Genomic DNA, 25,359 nt, shown 5'->3' on the forward strand with positions numbered 1-25,359 from the left:
GTATTGTTGTGATGATTATTGAGTGCCTGGAACATAGTATTGCTATACAAATGTTAAGTGTCATTATCATCACAACATTGGGACTTTATCTTTATTTTTTAGGGCGGGATGACACTTTTACTCTATCTCTTCCCATTTCCCACCACTACCACCATCTCCTCCTCCTTTGTCTCTCTTCTGTCCAATTTCATGACAAACCTAGAGAAGTATGTTCCAGGCCAGGTAGACCATGTCTTTATACTCATCCATCTAGATTTCGGCCACACTCAGAGCATTGCGCTTCAAAGCGTGAGGCAGATCCAAGGCATAGGGCTTGTGGTTAGGTGAGCAATCTGGGAGCAGGGCAAGACCTCTATTCTCCCTCCACGCTGCCATACCTGCAAGAGAAGTAAAAAAAAAATCATCTCAGCAGATTAGGCCCCATAGCTGATAAATGGCATAGTTTGTAGACCCAAAGAGATCACATTTTAGAGCCATTTTTTAAAGTATGTAAATTTAGTCCTCCCACTCCCATCTCTATGTTGCCTCTCAACCTACTTACCTAAAACAACCTTCCTTAGAAGTCTCCCAAACACTTCTCTCCTGTCATTCAGACAGCTCCAGAAATCTTACCTCCTTCAGGAATTCCTCTTGAACAGACCAAAGGAAGGGATGCCTCTGATCATTTATCACTAAGGAAAGTGCTAAAGTCCTGAGCGGCACTTCACCCTTAGCTAATCCCACTGGACTTAGCTTCCCATGACCTCTCTCCACCCTACATGCCAGTTATAATGCAATGTGCTGGACAGACTCTCAGGTGGCCCCCATGATCCCTGCCTCCTGGTGTTTACACCCTTCCCTATTCCCTTCTCCTTACTTGTGAACTTGTAATCTTCTTCTAACTAATAGAATATGGCAAAGGTGACAGTACGTACATGATTGCATGCGTGTGATTACATCCAGTAAGATTATAGTATCCATCTTGCTAGGAGACACACTTTCTTGCTGGCTTTGAAGAAGCAGGCCGCTATGCTGTAAACCATATGGAGAGTACAAGAAAATAAGGATGGCTTCCAAATGACAGCCAGCAAAAACCTGAATACCTTCTCAGTCTGGAACTGAATGCTGCCAACAACATGAGCTTTAGAAGCAGATCCTTCCCCGGTCAGTCCTAGATGAGAACCCAGCCCTGGCCAGCACTTTGACTGCAGTCTTGCAGAGGACTCGGCTAAGCCAGGCATGGACCCCTGACCAACATTAATTGAGCGATAATAAATGTATCTTACTTTAAGCCACTAAGTTTATGATAATGTTGTTACATAGCAATAGATAACTAATTCAGGTAATTCTTGACCAAGACATACCATGACTTGTGATATAATTATAAATATTTTCCCTTGTCATCCTGATGGCTACAAACATACTTGTCAGATCACACATTCTAATATTTGGCTTAAAAATATGGTCTTCCTCCCAGTAGATAATAGAACTATCTAATGTTATGAGATTAATATAATGGCTCCAGGGTCTTCTCTTCATGGTTGCCCAAATGAGTTGCAGTTTCTGAAAGATAATTAGCCTATCTGGCAGAAGTTAGCAACCTACTGCACTCATGCCTGTGGGAGCAATTAAGTCCTGCTAGTTCAGTTAGCCACCTAAGAGGCCAATCCCCTTAACTGACTTTAATTTTTTTTTCATTTTTTCCTCCACTTCTGTACCCACAGACTCCTTTCCGTTGCCTCCCTTACAACCCAGAATAGAGGAGTGAAAGAAAAAAAACAAAGCTTTGAAGTCAGGCTGACCTGTATTCAAATCCATCACTGCACACCTAATAACTAGGGGATAAAACACCCCCATCCCCCATTCAATGATTCTCAGCTGGTTCATCACAAGGGCATACCCAATATCTGGGTTGTCAGGTGGACTAATTGACATAATAAGTACTCAGGGAACAGCAGCACCTATGATTATTAACTTGAAGCATACGTTTTCTTCCATTATTCTCCATTTCTCCTCATTAGTTCCCAGAACCAAGTGGAGGTTATAGCTTATTTGTTTTCAGATTTTATTTTCCGGAGCCAAACATTTAAAAATCCAAAAACTTTACTTCAATATTTCTAGTTGAAGGAGTTTTCCAAACTATAGGATTTTAAGAGAGAAAAATTAATGGTTGGCATAAGAAAACTTAAATTCAAGTGAAAAGATTAAAATCAGAATTGTAATTTGAGAAGTAATGTTAACTATTATACTTGACCAACATTCCAATTTTACTCTCTCAATTTATTCCACTTAACAAACTTAACAAAAGTGTGCGCTCGCTCTCTCTCTCGCTCTCTCTCTCTCTCATTCTCTCTCTCTCTCTCCCTCCCTCCCTAACACACAGAGACATGAAGTTTCTGCTTAAAATAGCAATAGCTATTACTACCCTAATATTTTTCATGAATTTGACCTTTGCCATGTAGGTATAATTATTATCTCCACTTAATTAACTTGCCCACGTTTGCCAGCTTAGTAAATGACAGAGCTAGATTCTGAACCCAGGCCATCCACGTGTTAAGCTCTGGCGCAGTGTCAGGAATATAAGTGCCAGGTGCTTGACAAATGCTGATTTTCCTTTCTCAGCCATCAATCCCATCTCTCCATCTCCATTTATACACATCCATGCATGCCATTCACGGCAGTGGCCTCTAGATGTCAGAATAGGACACTCCATGCAGCTCTGGTGTTTGCTAAGGTCTATTACTGAGAAAAGATCTTAACAAGTGCTTAGGGGTTTTAAAAGGCAAATGGCCACACAACGTAAACCAAGGAAACTGGATATGGGTAAACTGTTTTATCCAAGAAAAGCAAAAGAATTACCCTGCCCTGACATGTCCTACTTTTCCAGCAAAATTTAAAAGAAAAGAGGACTTCTTGTAGAAAATGAAATGGCAAAGTTTGGCATGTGGAACAGAGGAATGGAAATAGAGAGAGGCAGCCTAGATGCAGAAAGGGAGAGCAGAGAAAAGGACGAAGAACTCAGAAATGGTAAGAAGGGCTTTGGGTCCCAAGTTGGGGAATTGGGTTTCCAGCCAAATTCATAGGAAGGTCTGATAGGTGGGAAAACCCCAACTGCTATGTAGCTAGGGTCATCTTTAGAATTTTGCTAAGTACCATACATAAAATAATTATTTCTACATTTATATATTTTTTGTCCTAGAAACTAATTATACTCCCAATATCTATTCCCCTCTGCATCAATAGTTATAAAGGGACTAATTGGACACATAACTAACTAGCTAAAATCTACATTTCCCAGACTCTTTTACACATAAGTGTGGCCATATGATCAGTACTGGCCAATGAAATACAGTATCCACAGCTTGCAGGTAGTACCCTTAAAAAAGAATGAGAAAGCTCTCTTCCCCCGCCAGCCCACCCTTTTTCTCTTCCTACTAACTAGAATACAGATGTGGTGCTAAGTGTGTCAAAACCACAAGATGGGAGAGACTTGGTCCCCATCACCCTGGAGCTAACATTTCACTCCTAAACTGCTTATGTTCGAATGGTAATATAAGAAAGAAATTAATTTCTATCTTATTTAAACCTCTGTTATTTGGGTGTCTGTCCCAGAAGCTAAATAAGGATTCTAATTAATATCTCTATAAGTCATTTCAAATTATTTATTATGTTTTAACTGCACCATCATCTATATGAAATAGTTAAAACAATGACGCTTTTCATTTCAAAAATGGGGAGACTGATCAAGACCACACATGAAAAATTTGTTCTCTCTGCCAAAGAATGATTGTGGCTTAATGGATAACCCAGACAAGGACTCGGAGTTTATTTGTTAACATGTAAATGTGGGGTCCTGGTTAGGTTCTAAGTGGGTACAATATATGGTCATCAGTCTCAACTGAAAAGAAGTTAAAGGGTATAGGTCTGAATAAGCTTTAGACAGGAAATTATCTTGTTCCTCCAGATACCACAATGGACCAGAGGTCACCTGGTCTCAGGCACAAAATTTTGGAGCTGGGAGAGGTAAAAAAAAAAATCCATTTTACAGAAGCTCAGTCCGCAGAGAGTTAGCAAAGCCAGAATTAGAACCAAAGTCCAGCATTTTTTACAATGCCACCCTGACATCCTTATTATTGTTATTTTTATCATTAGCCATTTATTGAAAGTAAGTCATGTGTCGCTCATCATGCTAGGTTCTTGATGTAGCAGGTATGGCTTAGAGGACAACACAAACTTTCTGGTGGAAGAGTAGGATTTGAACTTAATATCTAGATTCCAATACATGTGTAATTTTCACTATCTTATGCGACATCTTTTAAGAGTTCAGCCTTAGGCTGAAAGATGAAAGAAAGATCAACCAATAAGTACAGTCACAAACCCAAGGGTCATGGCCTTTTAATGAAGGCCTATAGATTATACAGAAGAGGAAAAAGGATACTATGCAAGAGATATTTTATACATGAAACCTGTTCCAAACTGATCATGATGGGTTCAATCTATTGGCCCCAATTCTTCATACCTCTCTTCATGGCTTCATTGTAGACAGAAGATACTCCCACTCCTTTGACTTTGGGCTTGACCACGACAAATGGAATAGGGCAGAAAAACATAATGTGCTAATTGCAAACCAAGGCCTTAAGAGCTACCCCTTCCAAGCCCTGCAGATCCGTGAGAATAAATTACTGTTGTTTTAAGTCACTGAGTTTGGGGTGGTTGGTTACACAGCATTTTTATGGCAATAGCTAACTGATACGCTGATGTAGTATGAACTTGTATTTGGAATTTCTCCAGTTGTCTAGTTTGTACCCTGAATTTCCTTATAAAGCACAAAAAATCTGAATGTTTATTTGACCCAAGGCAATATGATAAATATGAGAAGCTGTCAGGGGCAGAGAAGAGGCATCATTGCTGAAGTGTGAAGCCAGTGTTGTTCCTCCAGATATTGGTGTTATTCCAGGTAGTTAGTCAGAACTACAATTGGTTTGAGGATTTTATTGCTGTACAAACTGGCTATTTGTCTAGACTAGACTACATCTCAGCATGAACTTATGTCATCATGTCAGCTGCTCTAGCTGTCTCTACAGGAGCAGGCTGGCTGCCCACACATCTATATCACTTATCCCTCTTCCCAGTTTCTATTTGACTGGTCTTGCAGATAGCTGTCTGCCACAAAGTTCTTTTGTCCTAAGAGATGCTTGGAAATGCCTGGATTCCTCAAGGTAAATAGGGACACCATCTTCTGAGCCTCAATTCTACCCCTTCTCACCCATATCTTCCAGATTATATATACCTACACCAGAAAGCTCCACTCCAGAAGTCCTATTGCCCATCTCTAGTGACCTAGAAACATGAGGATTTGTCCACCTCTTGAGCCAAGGATTGGCTTGTTTCAGGATTCCACAGGTCCTACTACCCTCCTATTATTTCCTTTTCTGTTTTGTCCTATAAGGATAATGTAAATGTTCCTACCCTCAGGCTAAGTTCCACATTCTCTCCTCCATAGACCAGCATACCACCATCCAGAGATCTGATCTTTTCCAAGAAGAGCCTGTTGGCAGCCAGGATGCCCATGATGGAAGGACTCCTATAGAGCATACAGCAAGAGAGTTACTAAGCCCTCAATGATGAATGGGTTAGGATGGAGGTGAGGGATAGAAAGTCCAGTGATGGATTGGCCTTCAAAACTCTACCTAAGCCTCTTATTATTTTGTAGCCTTTCCTTAACCTCTCAGGCAGGACTGAGTACATTGTAGCCTTCTCTCACCTCCTGTGCTGTCATAACCCTTCCCAAAGTCTATTGCAAGTACATCCTTTTCATCTTTGTATCCCTATTTCATAGCCTGATAAATACTTAAAATGGCCCAAATATTTTCTAAAATGTTATATACTTGGCTTTATTTTGCTCGGAAGCCCTCAAATAGCCCAAAGGGTCTCTAATTTTTTGCTTGGGGTCATCTTTTTTTTCTCTATCCCCTGTTCTTCACTCTCCCTACCTCATTTTCATTACTACCACCAAATATAAACAAAACCCACATCTTCACTTTCTGACTTCCCAAGTGCTATCCAAGTTCCCTCAGCCCAGTCAGACTTACTTCACTGGAGCGGTGACATCATTCAGGTCAGTCCAGGCCTTTGGCAGTGGATCATAGCGGCACCATAGTTTCCAGTTAACCCATCAACTGCTAATCATACTTACCCAGTTCGAAGGTGTCAAAATGAATGTTATCAAACACAAGAGGCACAATCACAGTGTGGTCTTCCTGAATCTGAGCCAGGATGGGCTCCGCCCTAGAAGAGTGTGTAACAAACCCAGGTTAGTTATGAGAGTAAGCGGAAGAAGCAAGCAGACAAAGATGCTCTAAGAAGCTGCCCCGACATTGAGCGCCTTCTTCACTGAGGCTGTGCTGGGTGGTGAGGAGAACTAGCCAGAGTCCAGAAAATCTCTGCAACTTTTGGGATAGCTGGGGATTCTAGTAGCTGACCATGCAAAATCATATTTGAAATTAGTACCCAAATACCATCCCCAAGCTGTATTCATCAGTATTCCGCCTGAATGCAAATGGTCTCTTGGGTATCCCTGTTTCCAAAATGATGTCTCTTTACTATCCGATTCTTTACCTTCTCCAAAACACAGCATTCTTTGTATCATGTAATTTCAGGGTTGAGAAAAACCTTAGGAATTACCAAAAGATAATCTCTTCATTTTGCAGAAAAGGACATGAATGTCTAATTAGGTGACGTGATTTATTCAAACTTACAAAGTATTTGGTAAAGTCAGGGTTGAAATCAGTAGTCAATACTCCAAGCTCATTGTTTCTTTCTCTAGCACCAGATTACTATCCTTAGCCAATCAAAATCTCTGAATAAAAGCATCTTGTCTTTGGAGCATCCCTTTGTTTAAGGTCTTGTGTTGACTTTTCCCTATTTCTACACTATCCCATCTTTTATTCAGTACATGCACAGTATCTCCTTTCTCCCCTTTCCCAAAAGAAGAAAGCTCCTGATGCCTTACCACCCAGCGTTTACTTCAACATGAGTATCCAAAATGGCAACCATATCAGCCGTGGCCACTTCTCTGCCAGTGTTGCGTGCTTGAGCAAGACCTTTTCTCTTGGTATGCTGTACTGTTTTCAGTAGTCCTGGATACTTCTGGTTGTAAAGCCTTATCTTCTCATCCAAGTTTGCCTTTAGTTCTCCCGTCAACCAAATGCACACCCATAGAAATTCCGAGTGCCATAATCAATTCAGTACAGAAATACTATAATACATACTATTATATATATAGACTACCTCTAGCTTAAGATGAGCAATTCTACAGCTTTGACTGAGAAAATAGTCAGTGTTTCCCCTGCACCTACCTCTCCTCTCCCTTTCATCCTCGGGCTTAATATTGCCATTCCTAACCTCCTTTCCCTCAAAGTTAAATTATCTTAGAATAATAATACTGCTTACTATGTGTCAGACACTGTTATACAAGCTTTATGTATATCGAGAAATTCTAGGAAGAATGAGGACAGACCTGATCGAACTAAGGTACAAATGCTGATGGACAGACTTTGCAGAGAGAGCTTGCAGCATAATCTCCATAGCTAAACATGCAAAATTTTCTAGAGAATACATAAACAACTAAAATTGTTTTGTGCTGTGTTAGCTATTTCTACTTGGCCTACTCAAGGGCCAATGGGACAGAATGCCCAGACTAATTTTTTCCAGCTCTTAGCCAATCAGTTTACCCTCATAATTATGCAAATGAGTTTCACTATTCCAAGATTGTTTATAGTTTTTTCTTCCCTATCTCCCCTCACTTTTATAAAGCCTACCTATGCATTTGTCCTTTGACTCAGCCTACCAGTTGATGTCCTCATGTTATAAAAGCAACTTGCATGAAAATCACTAAGCAGCGTTTAAGGTATCTGACCAAATGACTCTGAGTTATTCATTGATAATATTAATTTATTAATTCTCAAAGAATTAATATGAGGTAACACTTCAGTATCCCCACTTTACAGATGAAAAAACTGAGGCACAGAGAGGTTAAGAAACTTGTTAAGTTACACATTTAGTAAGTGGCACAACTGGATGTCAACCCATGTTGTATTTAAACACCATGCCATGCTGCCTCAGGAATTATGTACTTGATTGGGTTTATCAAGATTTTCCTCCATCCACTCTTCCCCATCTCCTCACCCTCATTTCCCAGAGATGAGATTCTTTCTGGTTCCTGTCTCAGAAGAGGAGTAGATTTGTGAGTCCTGGAGTGGCCAGGAGCTGGAATCAATACCTACATGACTATGTTACTAAAATTTGCCCCATTTTAGAACTTTCCGTGCTCCACTCCAGGGTGACTGACTCAAGAGTCGTAAGTGTTAAAGAGAGCCAATGGATATGAAGGTTGTTTTCATCTACTAAAAGAAACAAAAGGTGGAAAGTCGCTACATTCACCCAGTCGCTACATTTAGAAAATAATCAGAAGGAGTTGACATATTTTTTTCTGCCTCTGCTGCCACCATGGCACCCATGAAAAAAGCTTGTGGTGAAGCAGGCCAAAAAAATAAAATAAAATAAAATAATTAAAGTGAATAGAAAAGCTGAGACTCTTGGTGGAGGGGTTATAACTATTGAAAGGAGCAAGAGCAAGATTACCACAATTTCTGATGTTCCTTTTTCCAAAAGGTATTTGAAATATTTCACTAAAAACTATTTGAAGAATAATCTATGTGATTGGTTGCATGTGATTGCTAAGAGCAAAGAGAGTTAGGAATTACGTTACCTCTAGATTAACTAGGATGAAAAAGAGAATGATGAGGATCAAATCTCATTTATCTGAAATATTTTGCATGAGTTCTTGAATAAAACTTGAGAACCAAAATAGTGGGGGATGGGGGAAACAGAAAAAAAGGAAAAGAAGTGGTTGCCATAGACTCTGGATATCTAGACTGTAATTTGGGCTCCCTTACTATCTAATTCTGTCAATTCCCATTTGGAGAATCTCTGTTACCTCAATTTAGAGAAGGCTGGATAATATATCAAGATCCTTTCTAATTCCAAAATTCTATGAGTTGTAGATTTTGAGTCACCCTCTCAGAAATAATGCCTATAGTCCAGCACAATTAAGACCCTCAGTGGATCTTCTAAAATAAACCTATGCTCTCTTCTCAGCCTGGCTCTCTCATTGGTACTCCCTGCTCTGACTCCCACAACAAAAATTTTTATTCCAGGCTGGTCAGCTCAGGGTGCTTCTGGCTTCTGCATCTTTGCTCACATTATTTTTTTCTTCACTCCCTATCTCTCCCCACCACAACCAGTCTTTCTTTGTTTTCTTTGCCTTTTCAAGTCCTAACAAGCTTTCAAGTCCCAAACCAAGTCCCCCTCCTCCAGAAAGCCTCTGTAGGTCATCCCAACCACTTCTCTGGGCTTTCTTGCACTCACTTCGATACATTACTTTTCATATATTGAGGTGTCTTTCCATAGGTGTCTTGCCTCATTAATTAAAACGGAAACTTCTCGAAATCACTGACTTTCTCTTTTATGCACAGTGCCTGGCACATGGTAGAAACTCCATAAATAGTTGTTGATTGTAGAATTTGCCTAAAATTGGGGAGAAAATACTGGATCCCATCTACATTAATATAATTTTTGAAAAACTTAGATTAGCTCTATTGACACTTGTAACATTTGACCTGATACAAATGAAGCAGGGAAAAGGAAGGGAGCACAACTCTAATACTAACTTGTGGCATTTCGACAGTACTGCAAATGGTACTGAGATGAACTAGAAATAACAACACTACCTACCATTTATTGGGAGCAAGCCCTATGCTGAAGACATTACCTTTATCGTTTAATCCCCAGAATGGTCCTGTCAGGAAGGCATTATTATTTTTCTCATGTTACAGATGAGGAAATGGGGTGGGGAATTTGAAGTAATGGAGTTACTTACCCCTCAAAGTCACATGAATAGTAAGTTTCTCTTATGGCACACATAGTAGAAACTTCCAATTACTTTTCTCAGTTTAACACAAAACAGTTTTTTGAGTTAAGTTCGGTTTAGGCCCAATCCAGCTGAGGTTTCCATGGTTAATCAGAAAGAAGCTAATTCCTGTCCCAATGACAGCAGTCAAAGAATTACTAACAGTTCCTCTTCTGTGCCCATCCAAATAAGCTATCTCTGTGAAAAACATAACTGAGTTCCCAAACCTAGTGAAAGCAATGTGTTAAATGATAGGAACATAGTTTTGACAATCCAGCACTTTGTTACGTGGCTACTCTATGTTTGTAATCCTGTATCCTTTGATTTCACCATCACTATTCTATCTTTTGATTTCACTGTTCCACAGGAAGAAGACAAATTAACTCTTCTCTGCTCCTAATGGAATGTGGAATTATAGGACCATTAATTTTTTTTTTTCCATAGAGAAAGGTTCAGAGGTGCTCAAGCTCAGCCTCTGCATTTGCCCTATGAAGAAGTTAAATCCCAGAGAAGTGAGATGACTCGCCTCAGGTTATCTCTGAGCCAGGGAGTGGAGCCTGGGTCTTCTCAGATGTCTAGAACAGAGGTCTTTCTAATTAAGTTATTTCTTGCTTGAAAACCACGTATGCAACTTGGTATCAGTCTCCATGCCCAGAAACAAGTGAAGTCAGCCATTCTTTTTTCTTTGTTTTTTTGGGGGGGCGGTGGGGGGGAGGCAGAATTTTGCTTTGGAATTGTACCTTCTCATTTTTTGTGCAGTTATATTGGAAGGACAAGATAGGAAGGTATTTGAAGCATGAAAAAGAAGTGTTCTTAGTCTCTGGAAATCCATAAAAGAAAGTTTAAGAGGACATTTGTCTCTTAACCTCAGGTCAAACTGCTCCTAATTTGAAGATACAATAACCTGTCAGGTACTTAAAGATCCTCAGAGAAGAAACAAATTATTCCTCTCACACCCTGTCCTTTTACAGCATTTACTATCAGAAATTTCTTCTTTATCACTAGCCCAGATCTCTGGTTTCATGACTTAATTTGAATTTGTTTTAATTCATGCTAGAATTAATGACTTAATTCTAGTTTGTGCCCCAAATTGATAAAACTAAGAACTAGCACTTCCTGAGAAGTGCTAAATGCTGTACATAATCTGTATATTATATTGGTGAACACCGTAGTTAGAGCTAGGGCTCTAGACTCTGAAGTTATGGTCAAATCTCAATTCTGTCACTTACCAGCTGAGTGATGTTGAGCAAGTTCCTTGACTTAGTTTTTCACATCTGCGATTTGGGCAAATAAAGTGGTTCCTTCCCCATAGAGTTATTGTAATGATTGAAATAGTTAACATGTGTAAAGTACTTAGAACAAACAATGTTAGCTACCATTATTATCTCATTTAATTCTCACTATAGTTAATGAGATAGTTATTATTATTGTTCATGTTTTGCAGATAAGGAAGCTGAAGCATGGAGAAGTTAAATTACTCAAGGACATAGAGCTCACAAGGGAAGAACTTGGATTCTAAAACCCCAGAAAGTGAGGACTCAGGTTCACCCACCACCTCCCACTTCCCCATGCGTCTTCCTTGGGTGGGTTAGACCAGGGTGGGAAGGGGGCACGTTGTGAGCAAAGGACATGGTGTCTGTAAAGAGTCTCAGAATCCAAAGCTCTCCTTTTCTCTCAGTTTAATTACCTGAAAGATTGGGGGTTTTTTACTCATAAGGAATGATTCTGAATCCCTTCTTGGTGTCTGAGATCCTCCTTTGGACCTCACTTCATTCCCTCAGGCCTCTCTCATGGTGCCTGGACAGGGCACAGATGGCTTTGGAGTCACACACTTCTGGGCCTGATTCAGTTCCACCACTGACTCGCCATGTCATTTGGACATATTGTGTTCTCTCTGTCTTTGTCCCCTCCTCTGTGTGATCGAAATGATGTCCCACTGCCTTGACTTCATGGAGATTAATGTGCCCAGCCCAAATAGGCACTCAATAAAAGATCCCTTTCTTTTTCCTGTATGAGGAGCCCAAAGTGTTGTGAATACAAGCTAAAACCCCTTTCCAGCATAGCACAGTCAATAAATGGTCATTTTTACTACTATCCCTTAATCAGGTTGCTCACCATTTGAGCTAAAATCATCCACCAAGGTGACCTCCTTCAAAAATCGAGATGGAGTCCGGTTGATGATACTGGTGATAGCCCCCTGTATAATGGACAGAGCTTCATTCATGAATATGAGAATGACACTGAGGGATGGGAGTTGTGAAGAATATGTCTTCTGAAGACATCTGTAAGAGACCATTTTTAATAACCATATTACTTTTTCTAATTACTTAAACAATCTGCGTCTTCATTACATACAATGTGTATAGGTGTAGATATGAACAAAAACCATCTCTATCTTTGTGTCCTTTCATGCTGTGATCTTTGACCAACCTCACTGCCTTCACTAAGCATATCAAAGCCTTCCAGTTGATGATTACCTGTGCTCCTTAAAATGTAGCCATATATGCGTTTGTTAGTAACAGCTGGAATGGCATGACAAACAAAATAAATATCAAACTGGTAGTAGTATTAATTATAAACAATCATAAGACCACTAGGAGGTATGGCCCCTGGTGCTACTACATTCTTTGTCCCTTTGTCCTGTCAGTCATTAGTACCCAGAATTATACTATAAAAATGTACTGTAACAGGAGTCTGCAGCAGAGAATAATCTGCACAGAATCGCTAGGTCATCTTTTCTGCTCCCACCCAATCTTCCCGTAAGTAAATTACCCTATAATAAATTCTGTTGTATTCTATGGAGTTGCCTGCTTTGTTTTTCAGTCTGCAGATACCTTTTCATTATGGTGGCCATTATATTTTTTCCCCACCAACAGACATGTTGTAATATCAATCAACTCATCAACTCTCCAAGCTCGTTACGAAGGGAAACTCTCACTTGCTTATCACAGTAGCAAGATTTTATATTTGTTTATCCAAAATGTTCCTTTTATGGGGATAAAACCATTTCTTTTTTATTAATCTTCAGTAGACATTTCCACTTGAGCATTCATCATGCCCCCAAAGGAATTCCTCTTCCACCCCCAAATTAGCTTCCTTGCTAGAGACCTTCTTTCTGTCATTTCCACCACCCTGTCCCCATGTTCTCAGACTTTTAGTCTTTTTTGACATAACTCTTTACTTAACCACCACAGAGAGGTGGCAAACTGTTCAGAGAATTGTGTTATTTTTTTTAAATGTTGTAATTTCCATTTATTAAATGCTTATCATATGCCACATTTGTTTACTTTTTAAAACATTTTTATTGAGATAACATTTCACATATGATAAGATTTGTCAGTTTAAAAGTGTTTTTTTATAACATTCAGAGTTGACCAACCATCACCACTATCTAATTTTAAAACATTGTATCACACTAAAAAGCAACCCCATACCCATTACCAGTCGCTCACCATTTCTCCCCATAATCTACTTTCTATCTCTGTAAAATTTCATTTCTGGACTCTTTATGTAAATAGAAATGTACAATATGTGATCTTTTGTGACTGGCTTCTTTCACTTAGTAAAATATTTTTAAGGTTCATCAACTTTATAGCAAGTCTCAGTACTTCATTCCTTTTTATTGTCAAATAATATTCCACATATGCCACATGTTTATCCATTTATCAGTTGTTAGATATTTAGGATGTTTCCACTTTTTGGTTACTAATGCCACTGTGAAAATTTTCGAACAAGTTTTTATGTTGCCATATGTTTTTATTTCACTTACACACACACCCAAGAGTGCAACTAGTAAGTTATATGATAACTCTGTTTAACATGTGGACCGTGAGAAGAAATATTCATTTGATATGAACTCCAAGAAGGACTTTATCTGATGAGATGGACCCCCCCACAGTCAACCAGGGGCCCAAATTTTATAAATAATAAGGGCTTAGCGGCTATTTGCTATTTGCACTTCTCGCTTACTCTGTACACTGGGAAGGACCTCAGACTGAATTCTCGGCTTCTCGCACTATGCACTGCTTGTTTACACTGTCTGAGTCAGCTACTGAAGGGAACCAGTGGACTGAAACCTGCCTTGTCCAATCAGAAATGTACAATTTTGATACTTCATTTACATAAAACATACCTAATTGAAGACCTGGGTGGGAACTTTTTGCTATAAAAGACTTCTTCCCTTTTGTCTTGGTGGAACACAATTAAGATTGCTACCTGAATCTGTGTCTCCCAGGCTGTAGCTCCTCTCAAATAAATGACTTTTATTCTTTATTACAGTCTAAAATTAATTTTGGTTTACAAACAAGTTGATGAATTGCCATATTGTTTTCCAAAGTGGCTGTACCATTTTACATTACCAGCAGTAATGAATGAAGGTTCAAATTTCTCCACATCCTGGACAGTGCTTGTCATTTTCTGTCATTTTGATGATAGCCATCCCAGTGAACATGAAATATTATCTCTCTGTGGTTTTGATTTCCATTCCCCTAATAATTAATGATGTTGAGCATCTTTTCATTGCTTGTTCGCCATTTGTATGTCATTCAGAGCAATGTCTAAGTCCTTTGTTCATTTTTAATTTGGTTATTTGTCTTTTTATTATTGAGTTGTAAGAGTATTCTAGATTCAAGTACCTTACTGGATATATGATTTGCAAATATTTCTCCCACTCTGTGAATTTTTTCACTTTCTTGATACTATTATTTGCAGCAAAAGGCTTTTCAGTTTTGATGAAGTTTAACTTTTTAATTTTCTCTTTTATCACTTACATACTTTTGGTGTCATAACTAAAAAGCACTGCCCAATCCATGATCTCCAAGATTTACGCTTACGTTTTCTCTCAAGAGTTTTACATTTTATCTCTTATATTTGCACATATGACCATTTTCAGTTAATATTTATGTGTGGTGTGGTATAGGGGTCCAACTTCATCTCTTTTGCATATAAATCCCCAGTTGTCTCAACAACATTTGTTGAAGAGATTATTCTTTCCCCGACAGAATCATCTTGGCAGGTGTTTGCCAACCTGGAAGCTCTCCAAACCCTGTATTATTGGGATCTTATGGAGGTTTTCTCATGTAAGCATGATAAATTATTAATGCCATTTCCAGCCCCTCTCCCCTCTCAGGAGGATGGGAGAATAAAACTGAAAATTTCAAGCTTCTGGTAAAGGCTTGGTCTCTCTCATGATCAGCCCTTATCCAGGAGCCCACCCAGAGTACCCTCAATAGAACAAAAGATTCTCATAATCTTATTACTTAGGAATTTACAAGGATTTCAGGAGCTCTATGTCAGGAACCTAGTTATTAAGAGGGTCGAGTGCAATAATGTGCTTAAAGTGCTCAGAATCAAAGAAGTATTTAATAGATGTTAGCTGATCGTATTACTACTTTGGTGATTCTTGTTGTTGTTATGATTATTACTTGAACAATGACACCATTCACTGAACTAGGAATAATGAGAGGCGAAAAAGAAATTGATGCTTTTAAGTTTGGCCACCTTGAGTCTGAAGTGCCTCGAGTCACACCATGAAATCCTTCGCAGGTTACTGAATATATGGTCCCACAGCTGCAACTGAACAATGTGGATTGGAGACGTGTGAGTTTGGGAGTGTATAGAGCATGAAGAATTGAGAACTTTTGAGGCTTTACAAAATAGATTCCATGGGAGCCAGTAAATGACAGTAAAGTCAACTGGCACATAATGGGAACGCCCTTAGGGTGTGGCTGGAATATCCCAAACCACAGAAATGACAGCCAGGACTGTCCTGGGAAAGCCCCCATCCACAGGGGCCAACAAGCAGAAGGATCCCATCTTGTAAGGTTCGTATAAGCTGAACATCTTAGACTGACGATGCTCAAGACTAACCCGGTAGCATCAGGGACGGGTGCACTGAGAGTGCAAAACCTAACTTTCCACCCATCGTAGCCACTGGCTGGGGACCTATGTGCAGCTCTCCATGCCACCAGTCAACAGAGCTCAGAGCTCTCTTTGGAGACACTAAGGATTTTCATCCTGGCACTGTCGCATAAAACTCTTACCCCCTCTGTGTGTTGTGTGTTTATTTCAGAAGGTTCCATTCAATAAATATGGCACTGAGGAAAGACACAAATGCATTTAAGGATGTTACTGCAGTAGCCGCTTTTCTTGTTCACAACAATAGTTGTCACCATGTAAGTGGTGGTTGGTTGTGAAGACTTGGATAAAATCACTCAAGTTACATGCAGATAAGAACCTTAAGCTAAAGCCTGACAGTGATTAATATTTAAAGCTGAGGCAGAGGAGCATGAGAGGTAAATTTTAAATTCTCCATGTCTAGTACAGAGTAGTTATATAATAAATATGCATTTTCATTGAGGGTTGAATTGATAATCATGCTAAATTGAAAACTAAATTAAACTCTGCTCAGCTTCTTTTTCCTCTAATCCACATAGTTCAATCAGCTACCTTCAGATTTTGTTTCTTCCAGTCTCACACGCATCTTTCTGAATATTTTCTTCACTATGTTCTAAATGCTTTCACAACACTTCTCTCATGCACACCTCACATTCTCTTCACCACCTTATATCAAGAAAGGCAAGAAGTGTTGCTCCTGCAATTCCAAAAGGAATGATCTCTCCTTCTCCTTTGCTTCCCAGCACCTGACCTGAAATATATAGATCAGTTCTATCCAATAAAATTTTCTTCAGTGATAGAAATATTTTATATCTGGGGTGTCTATTATGATAGCCACTAGCCACATGTGATTATTGTACACTTCTAATGTGGCTATGTAACCAAAAACATAAAATTTTAATTTAATTCAAGTTTAATTTCCATTTAATTAGACATATGTGACTAATGGCTACCATATTGGACAGATACTGAAAAATATTTATTGCTTGGATGACAGCTACAGGAACTGATCTCTAGCAACTCCTTCCAATATAGAACCGCAGCCCTCTCTCACTTCTAACAAGTGGCACAATGGGAGAAATAGATAAGGTGAGTAAGTTCTAGGTATTAGAGTTAGAAAGATAAACTTTATGCATATCATGACTTTGCCTGAAACTACTGTTCTACACAATAAATAAATTAATATGTGCACATGCAAACAGGCTTTAAGTAATTGCAAAATATATTCTTATGTTGGGATTTCCTAAGGCAAGTTATGTCATCAACAAGATCAGCTTCCCAGATGTGCAACTTGTACAGTCATACAGGTCCCCACAGTTAACTTGGCTTAATACTTTGCTATCACCATCTTGAAATTCTTAATAGTTTTTCAACAAAGGGCTCTACATTTTCATTTTGTATTGGGCCATGAAAATTTTGTCGGTGGTCCTGGCTACAGCATTTTGGTGGACTGCCTATGAGAGATTAACTATCAAAGCATGCCTTTTCATGTGTGTGTTTGTTGATATTTAATATCTATCTAAACTCAATAAAGTGACTGACTGATTCTCCAGTTCCAAGCAACACTCTCCTGGGTAACCTTTCTCTGATATCCGAAAGGTCAAGAGAGGACACAACAACATGAGAACTGCCAGGGCTGGCATCTTTCTGGTATCAGACAGCTATTCAGAAAGCTAGGGAAACTTAGTAACTACAATCACTTTGGCATCTGGCTTAGCCAGAAAGCTGGACTAAATGGCATTGGTCTATTCTTATATAATCTAATAATTCAAGATTCTATGATAGCTCTGATTCACTAAATTATTTCTCTCTCAGAGAAAGTCAGTGGAGCGGTCTTCCTACAGTTCTTCAACCATGGTGGTTTCCAGAATACTTCAGCTCTGAAATTCATGTATGTCTGAAACACATGGATTTTTTTTATGGACTGCAGGGAAGAAGAGGACTCATTTGGTTTACAGGTATCATGTGTGACTCAGATGGTATTAAAGTATATATTGATAATTTATACACACATTTTTTTTGTTCACAGTAATACTTTTTAACAAGCAGTTTCATGAGTTGATACCTATGGAATTAAATCTGAATGCTCCAAAATTAAATAAGTACAAGGAAACTTAAGTTGCCAACTGATCCCAGCATATTCTCCTCATACCTAAAGACAAATTATGCAACCAACCCAGGAGAAAATGTGTTATGTCCTACTTGCCTCCTGGTATGCAAGTGGCAAATACTGACACACATGCCACCATTTGCATGATGGCAGGTATCTCTAACAGATCATGGCATGCACGTCTTTGACCACATGGCTCAAAATCTTCCCACCAAAATACTCCCGGTAGTCATTACCATCTTTTATGAAAGAAGAAATTGCAAAATATATATTTTGTAACCCCCAAAAGAAATATTCATACTCAAAAACTTCTAGACACATCCAAGAAGCTTAATGAACCCAAAGTATGATAACTGTAGAGATGTACATTGAGACACATCATAATCCAAATGCTGAAAGCCAAAAATAAAAAAGAAAATCTTGAAAGAAGCAAAAATAATAACTCACTACTTACAAGGGAACCCCAATAATATTAATAGTTGATATCATCAGAAACAATAGAGCCAGAGGCAGTTGGATGACATATTGAAAGTGTTGAAAGAAAAAAAAAAACTACCAACTAAGTATCTTTTATACCTTTCAAATCTGAAGGTAAAATAAAGACACTCGCAGATAAACAAACACAGAGAATTTGTTGGTAGCAGACCCACCTTACAAGAACTACTAAGTTCTTTAGGCTGAAAGCAAGCAACTCCAGACAGTAATTCAAATATACACATCCACACACAAAACAAAGAGTACCAGTAAATATAGTTGTGTAATTATGAATAACATTATTAATGCTTATTTCTTCTCCTTTCTTTTTTTAATTGATTTTAAAAGTAATCATATTTTTTAAAGTATATATAATTATATTGTTGAGCCTACAACATTTAATTATTTAATACACTTGACAATAATAGCACAAAAGAGGTGGATGGGAGCAAAGCTGTACTGAAGTAAGGAAATGGCACCAGATGGTAAATTGAATCATGGGAACAAGTACAGAGAATCAGACCTGGCAAAGAAAAAGATAAATATAAAAACTCTATAAATTTACACTTTTCTTTTTCTCATCTTTACTTGGCATAAAATTATATAAAGTAATTATAACAGTATATTTTTAAGTTGGTACCATATATATGAAATATGTGTAACAACAATAGCAAAAAGGAGGAAGAGGGAATCGAGTTATATATGAGTAAACTTCCTATACATCTCATTGGAATAACTCTAAGTAGACTCTGATAAATTAAGACATATGTGATAATCCCTAGAGCAATCATTAAGAAAATAATTATAAAAATATACTGAAAAATTATTAAAAGAATTATACTGTTGCATGAGAAAGTATTCACTTAATGTAAAAAAAAAAACAAGAGTGGTAAAGAGGATTAGAGAAGAGAAAACACGAGACATAAAAAAACAAAAATAGGATGGCAGACATAAATCCAATTATGTTAATAGAAACATTAAATATAAATGAATTAAACTACCTAATCAAAAGGTAGAGATTGTCAGATTGTATTTTTATTTTATTTTTATTTTTTTGTTTTTTTTTAGTTATAGTTGACATGCAATATTATATTAGTTTCAGGTGTACAACATAGTTATTAGACATTTATACAACTTATGAAGTGATCACCCTGACAAATCCAGTATCCATCTGACACTGTACATAGTTATTACAATACTACTGACTATATTCCTCATGCTAAACTTACATCCCCATGACTATTCTGTAACTACCAATTTGTATCTCTTAATCCCCTCCTCCTTCACCGATTCCCCACCTCTCAATGTGACAACCATCAAAATGTTCTCTGTATCTGTGAGCCTGTTTCTGTTGTTTGTTTGTTTATCCTGTTCTCTAGATTCCACATGGGACATTTTCCTTTCTCTGTCTGACTTCCTCCACTCAGCACAGTACCCTCTAGGTCCATCCATGTGATGCAGATAGCAAGATTTCATTCATTTTTATGGCTGAGTAATAGTCCATTGTATATATACCACCTCTTCTTTATTCATTCATCCATCGATGGACACCTAGAATGCCTCCATATCCCGGTTACTGTAAGTAATGCTGCAATGAATATATGGATTCACATGTTCCTTCAAAGTAGTGTTTTGGGTTTCTTCAGATAAATACTCAGAAGTGGGATAACTGGGTCCTTCTCTGTCTCTTGTTATAGCCTTTATTTTAAAATTTATTTTGTCTGGTGTAAGTATTGCTACCCCAGCTTTTTGTTTGTTTACATTTTCATGAAACATTTTTTTAGCCCTTTACTTTCAGTCTGTGTTTGTGTTTCGAGAAGTGAGTCTCTTGTAGGCAGCATATGTAAGGGTCTTGTTTCCTTATTAATTCAGCCACTCTATCTTTTGATTGCAGCACTTAATCCATTTACATTCAAAGGTAATTATTGATAAATATGTAGTTATTCCCACTTTATTATTAATATTTTTTATCTTTTTTTAATATCTTTTCTTCTTCATCGTAAAGAAGTCCCTCTAACATTTCCTGTAATACTGGTTTGGTGATGATGAATTCCTTTAGCTTTTTCTTATCTGTCCCTCATTTCTACATGATAGATTATGGGTGGAGTAGTCTTGGTTGCAGGTCACCATTTTTAATCACTTTGAATATTTCTTGCCAATCCCTTCTGGCCTGGAAAATTTCTGTTGAGAAATCAGCTGACAGTCTAATAGGAGCTCCATTGGAGGTAACTAACTACTTTTTTCTTGCTGCTTTTAAGATTCTCTCTTTGTCTTTAAACTGGCATTTTAATTATGATGTGTCTTGGTGTGGGCCTCTCTGGGTTCACCTTGTTTAGTTAGGACTCTCTGTGCTTCCTGGGCTTGTCTATTTCCTTCATTAGGTTAGGGAGGTTTTCAGTCATTATTTCTTGAAATAGGTTTTCAATTCCTTGTTCTCTCTCTCTTCTCCTTCTGGTACCCTATGATAAGAATGTTGGTACACTTGATGCTGTCCCAGAGGCCCCTTAAACCATCTTCATTTTTTTGGATTCTTTTTTTTTTTAATGCTATTCTGATTGGGTGTTTTCTGCTACTTTATCTTCTAAATCTCTGATTCAATCCTCTGCTTCATCTAATCTACTGTTAATTCTTCCTAAGGTGTTCTTCATTTCATTTATTGTATTCTTAATTTCTGACTGGTTCTTTTTCATGTTTTCTATCTCCATTTTTATGTTTTCAATTTCTTTTTTAAAGTTCTCACCGAGTTCATCTACTCTTCGTCTAAATTCATCGAGCATCCTTATAACAAGTGTTTTGAATTCTGAATCTGGTAGATTGCTTGTCTCCATCTTGTTTAGTTCCTTTTCTGGAGCTTTGTTCTGTTCTTTCATTTGGGACTTTCTTTGTCTTCCCATTTTGGCTGCCTACTTGTGTTTGTTTCTAGATATTAGGTAGGGCTGCTATGTCTCCCAGTCTTAGTAGAGTAGTAAGTGTGTAGTAGGTGTGCTGTGAGTTGCAGTGACACAGTTTTCCCTGGTCACCTGAGCCAGGTACTCTAGGTATGTCCCTTATATGGGCTGCGCGTGCCCTCCTGATGTAATTGAGCTTTATTTGCTCATAAATGAGAGAGATCGACTATCTGATTGTGAAGACTGGCCATGGCCAGTGGAGAAGCAATTTTGCAGGGGCTGACACTACAGAGCACGGTTCACTTTAACAGGGTTCTGGTGCCTGCCCTGTCTGCTCTTGTGTTGTGTCATCCTCAGGTGTAACCCCAGGTGGTCCTACAGCGCAGACCAAAGCCAGCCACTGGATGTACAGACCAGGGCCTCCTTGGAGGGGCCCTGCCACAGGCCAAGTTCAACTGCTGCCAGACAAAATAGATGTTAAAATAAAAATGTTACTAGTGATAAAAAGGAAATTTTATAATGATAAAATGACCAATCTATCAGGGTGATAAAACAATTAAAAACATATACAAATAGCAACAGAGTCCCAAAATACATGAAACAAAAACTGACAGAATTGAAGGGAGTAATAGACAATTCAACAATAATCTTTAGAGGCTTCAATACAATACTTTTGATAACAGATACAACTAGGCAGAAGATAAACAAGGAAATGAAAGACTTATAGAACACTGCAAACCAACTAAAAGATATTTATACAACACTCTACCCAACAACAGCAGAATTCTTTCAACTGCACAAACAACATTCTTCAGAAGAGACCATATGCTAAGGCATAAAATAAATCTCAATAAATTTAAAAAGATTAAACTCAAACGAAGTGTGAAAAACTTCTGTGCACCAAAGAAGGTCATTAAAAAAGTAAAAAGACAACCCACTTGGAAGAAAACATTTGCAAACCATATGTCTGATAGGAACTTGTACCTAGAATATATAAATAATACTTGCAACTCAATAATAAAAAGACAAATAAACCAATTTTAAAAAGAAGAAAATCTCTGAATAGACATTTCTCCAGAGAAGTATATAAATGGCCAAAAAGTACATGAAAAGACATTTAGCATCATTAGACATCAGGGAAATTTAAATCAAAACTACAATGATATACCACTTTACACCCACTAAGATGGCTATTATCAAAAAAAACAAATAATAACAAATGTTGATGAGGATGTAGAAAAATCAGGACTCTCATACACTGAAAGGAATGTAAAATGATGCAGTCACTTTGGAAAACAGTCTGGCAGGTCTTCAAAATGTTAAATATAGTTATCGTATGACCTAGCAATTCTACTCCTATGGTATAACTAAGAAAAGTGAAAATGTATGTCCACACAAAAACATCTACATGAATGTTTATAGCAGCATTATTCATAATAGTCAAAAAAGTGGAAACAATCCAAATGTCCATTAAATGGTGAATAAGTAAACAAAATGTGGTATACCCATACAATGGAATATTATTTGACAATAAAAGAATGAAATATTGATACATGCTATAACATAAATGACACTTGAAAACATTATGCTAAGTGAAAAAAAAAAAAAGCCAGTCACAAAGGCCCCCATTCTCTAATTTTATTTATGTGAAATACCCAGAAGAGGCTAATCCGTAGGAACAGAAAGTTGACTAGCGATTGCCTAGGGATGAGAAAATTGTGGGCAAATGGGGAGTGGCTGTGAATGGGTGTGGGGTTTCTTTTGAAGTGATGAAAATGTTTTAAAATTGCTTATGGTGATGGTACACAACTCTTTGAATATATTGGAAACCATCAAATTTTATACTTTAAATAAATGAATTATATGGTGTGTGAATTATATCTCAATGAAGGTGTTATATTAAAAACTTGTGAAGGAGGGTAGGAGAAGCAGAAAGAGAAAAGACAATGGGAAAGGGAAACCAAAAGAGAGAGTAAATTAAAATTAATAACCAAGAGGAATCCAAGCAGAGAGTTTGAAGAAAATACAGGGAAAGAAGTAGAGCTGTGAACTTCCATGTGACTTGCACTAGTCCATTCTCTTTCTCAGCCTCAGTTTCTCTGTCTGTAAAATTATAAATTTGACTCATCTATCAGAATTCTCAAGGATCTATGTTTCTCTGACATCTCTGCACATCTCCAAGAGCACAAAAATATTTGAAACAATTATCTTCTCTGAGATGCCATTAAAAAAATGGATTAAAAACAAGAACTCTGCTCAGTCAGCCTGCAAAAGCTTTCTATGCCCTGAACCCCATCCCCACCAATTTCCCATTCCCTCAACTTTCTTTCCAACCCTTGACTTTCATTGCTCCCAAAGCTCATCCCCAAATTAAACTGAGGACCTTAGGAAGCCCAACTTACCTGGAATCTTGTGTGTCTGGGATGGGACGATTGAGGGGCAACTGGTTACTGAGGTAAACATTGTAACTAAACTTCCAGAAGAGGTCCTGTGCCTTTTTCTGCTGGGTCTCAGAAAGGTCCTCACCCCAGTGCTTGAAAAGCGGTGAATTCGGGGAGAGTTTCTCTCTGCATTTGTGGTTATCTGTCTCACTCGCCTTGGCTTCCACCCTACCCGGTGTGTTGTCCACATTTTCTTGTTGCCTCATTGCCAATTTCATACTTTCTTTTGCAAATGAAGGGCAAGGGAACAAATATTTCAGCCAATTATTAGGTACCTGGGTTTTGCCTTGCCTTCAGATTTCTTTGAAATATATTCCTCTCCAAATTCTAAAAATTTCAAGTTCTTGTCCCAGAGGATGTGACATTTCAAGGGAACTTGTTAGAGTCATGCCAGGCTGTCTTGGCAAGGCATTCACTAGAGCATACCTCTTTTTTCAGCTCTATCAGAATTTATATGTTCCTGAGTTCCTCTAAGAAAGATGATCAGAGAAATACATTGACAATAAGGCCCAAGAACTACTCACATGAGAGTCATCTGTTGTGATTATATAAAAATGTAGATATCCAGGCTTATCCTCAAATCAACTAACTCAGAATCTCAGGATTAGATGTGGTTAGGGGAAGATGCCAGAATCCGCACTTTTAACGAAATCAATGAGTAATTCTTTTGTACGATAAAATTTGAGAAACGTTGTACTGCATTATCAGTGGCCACTCCTTTCTGTGTGACCTTGGCCTTCTTGGTGCCTTAGATTTACCAAGCATCTCAGAGAGTTGCTGTGATAATCATGCAGATTAATTCTTATAAAATGCTTAGGACAGAGGCTGGCACGCAAAGTTTGGCTATTTTTTTGTTTTCCCTGGTTTATCTGTTTCCTCTGCTGGAGGGTGTGGGGAGAGGTGAAGAAGGGTATTGAGCAGAGTGAAAAATCTTTTAAATTGTCATGATAAAAAATGGGAGTGAGAACTGATTTGTAAAGTAAAGAAGTAAACCCGATGGCTCAAAGTGATGGCTCAAATGACTTCTCTAGGCACACTGCACTCCAGCTCAAGGAAAGAATAGCCAGGTTGCAAGCAGAACTCCTATTTTAAGTCTCCAGAAGTCTAAGCCCTAGGGTTGGGTGAGAGTCCTGGTGTGATCTGGGTGCTCTGCCAGGAAGCGATAGTAACTGCCCAGGTACAAAGGCATCCTCTTGGTGAAGATGCAATGAGCATACTTTCAAGTCAATGTCCAACCCAGCTGGATGTGCTCAAAGTCAGGGCTTCTGGAGCTGACAATCTTCTCTTTGTTTCATCAGCTTTCTTGCCCTGTATCACTCTTTTCTTTATCACTGTCTGCCTGTCCTCTGTCCTCACCTTCTTACACTATTCATTCATTTATTCATCAATTTAATCTCCATGTGCCAGTTACAGGGAATAAAGCAGTAGGCTCTCTATGAGACATTCATTAAACCAAGTTTATGAAACTTGCCTTTCAGAAATTGTATTACAATAAAATATGATGAACTTCATGAAGGAAGATGTAGATGGTGCTGTGGTGCTTTGTGCCTCCTTGTTCCTCTCCTCCTCCTTTTTTCTTTTTTCTCATGTCTCCAAATACAT

The 25,359-nt window shown here is 38.2% G+C and overlaps 1 protein-coding gene across 1 annotated transcript in view; it reads right to left on the reverse strand.

Moving 5' to 3' along the window:
- The window catches only part of GALNT8 (polypeptide N-acetylgalactosaminyltransferase 8), a 41,447-nt gene that overhangs the window by 13,886 nt on the left and 2,202 nt on the right, over window positions 1-25,359 (reverse strand). Inside the window, 9 exon segments of the mRNA XM_006923940.1 lie at window positions 199-320; window positions 323-377; window positions 5,449-5,563; window positions 6,072-6,149; window positions 6,151-6,267; window positions 6,992-7,172; window positions 11,502-11,504; window positions 12,065-12,231; window positions 23,719-23,985. Coding sequence (XP_006924002.1) covers window positions 199-320; window positions 323-377; window positions 5,449-5,563; window positions 6,072-6,149; window positions 6,151-6,267; window positions 6,992-7,172; window positions 11,502-11,504; window positions 12,065-12,231; window positions 23,719-23,985 — 1,105 coding nt within the window.

This window comes from Pteropus alecto, unplaced genomic scaffold, assembly GCF_000325575.1.
Source record: "Pteropus alecto unplaced genomic scaffold, ASM32557v1 scaffold76, whole genome shotgun sequence".
Taxonomy (NCBI): Eukaryota; Metazoa; Chordata; class Mammalia; order Chiroptera; family Pteropodidae; genus Pteropus; species Pteropus alecto.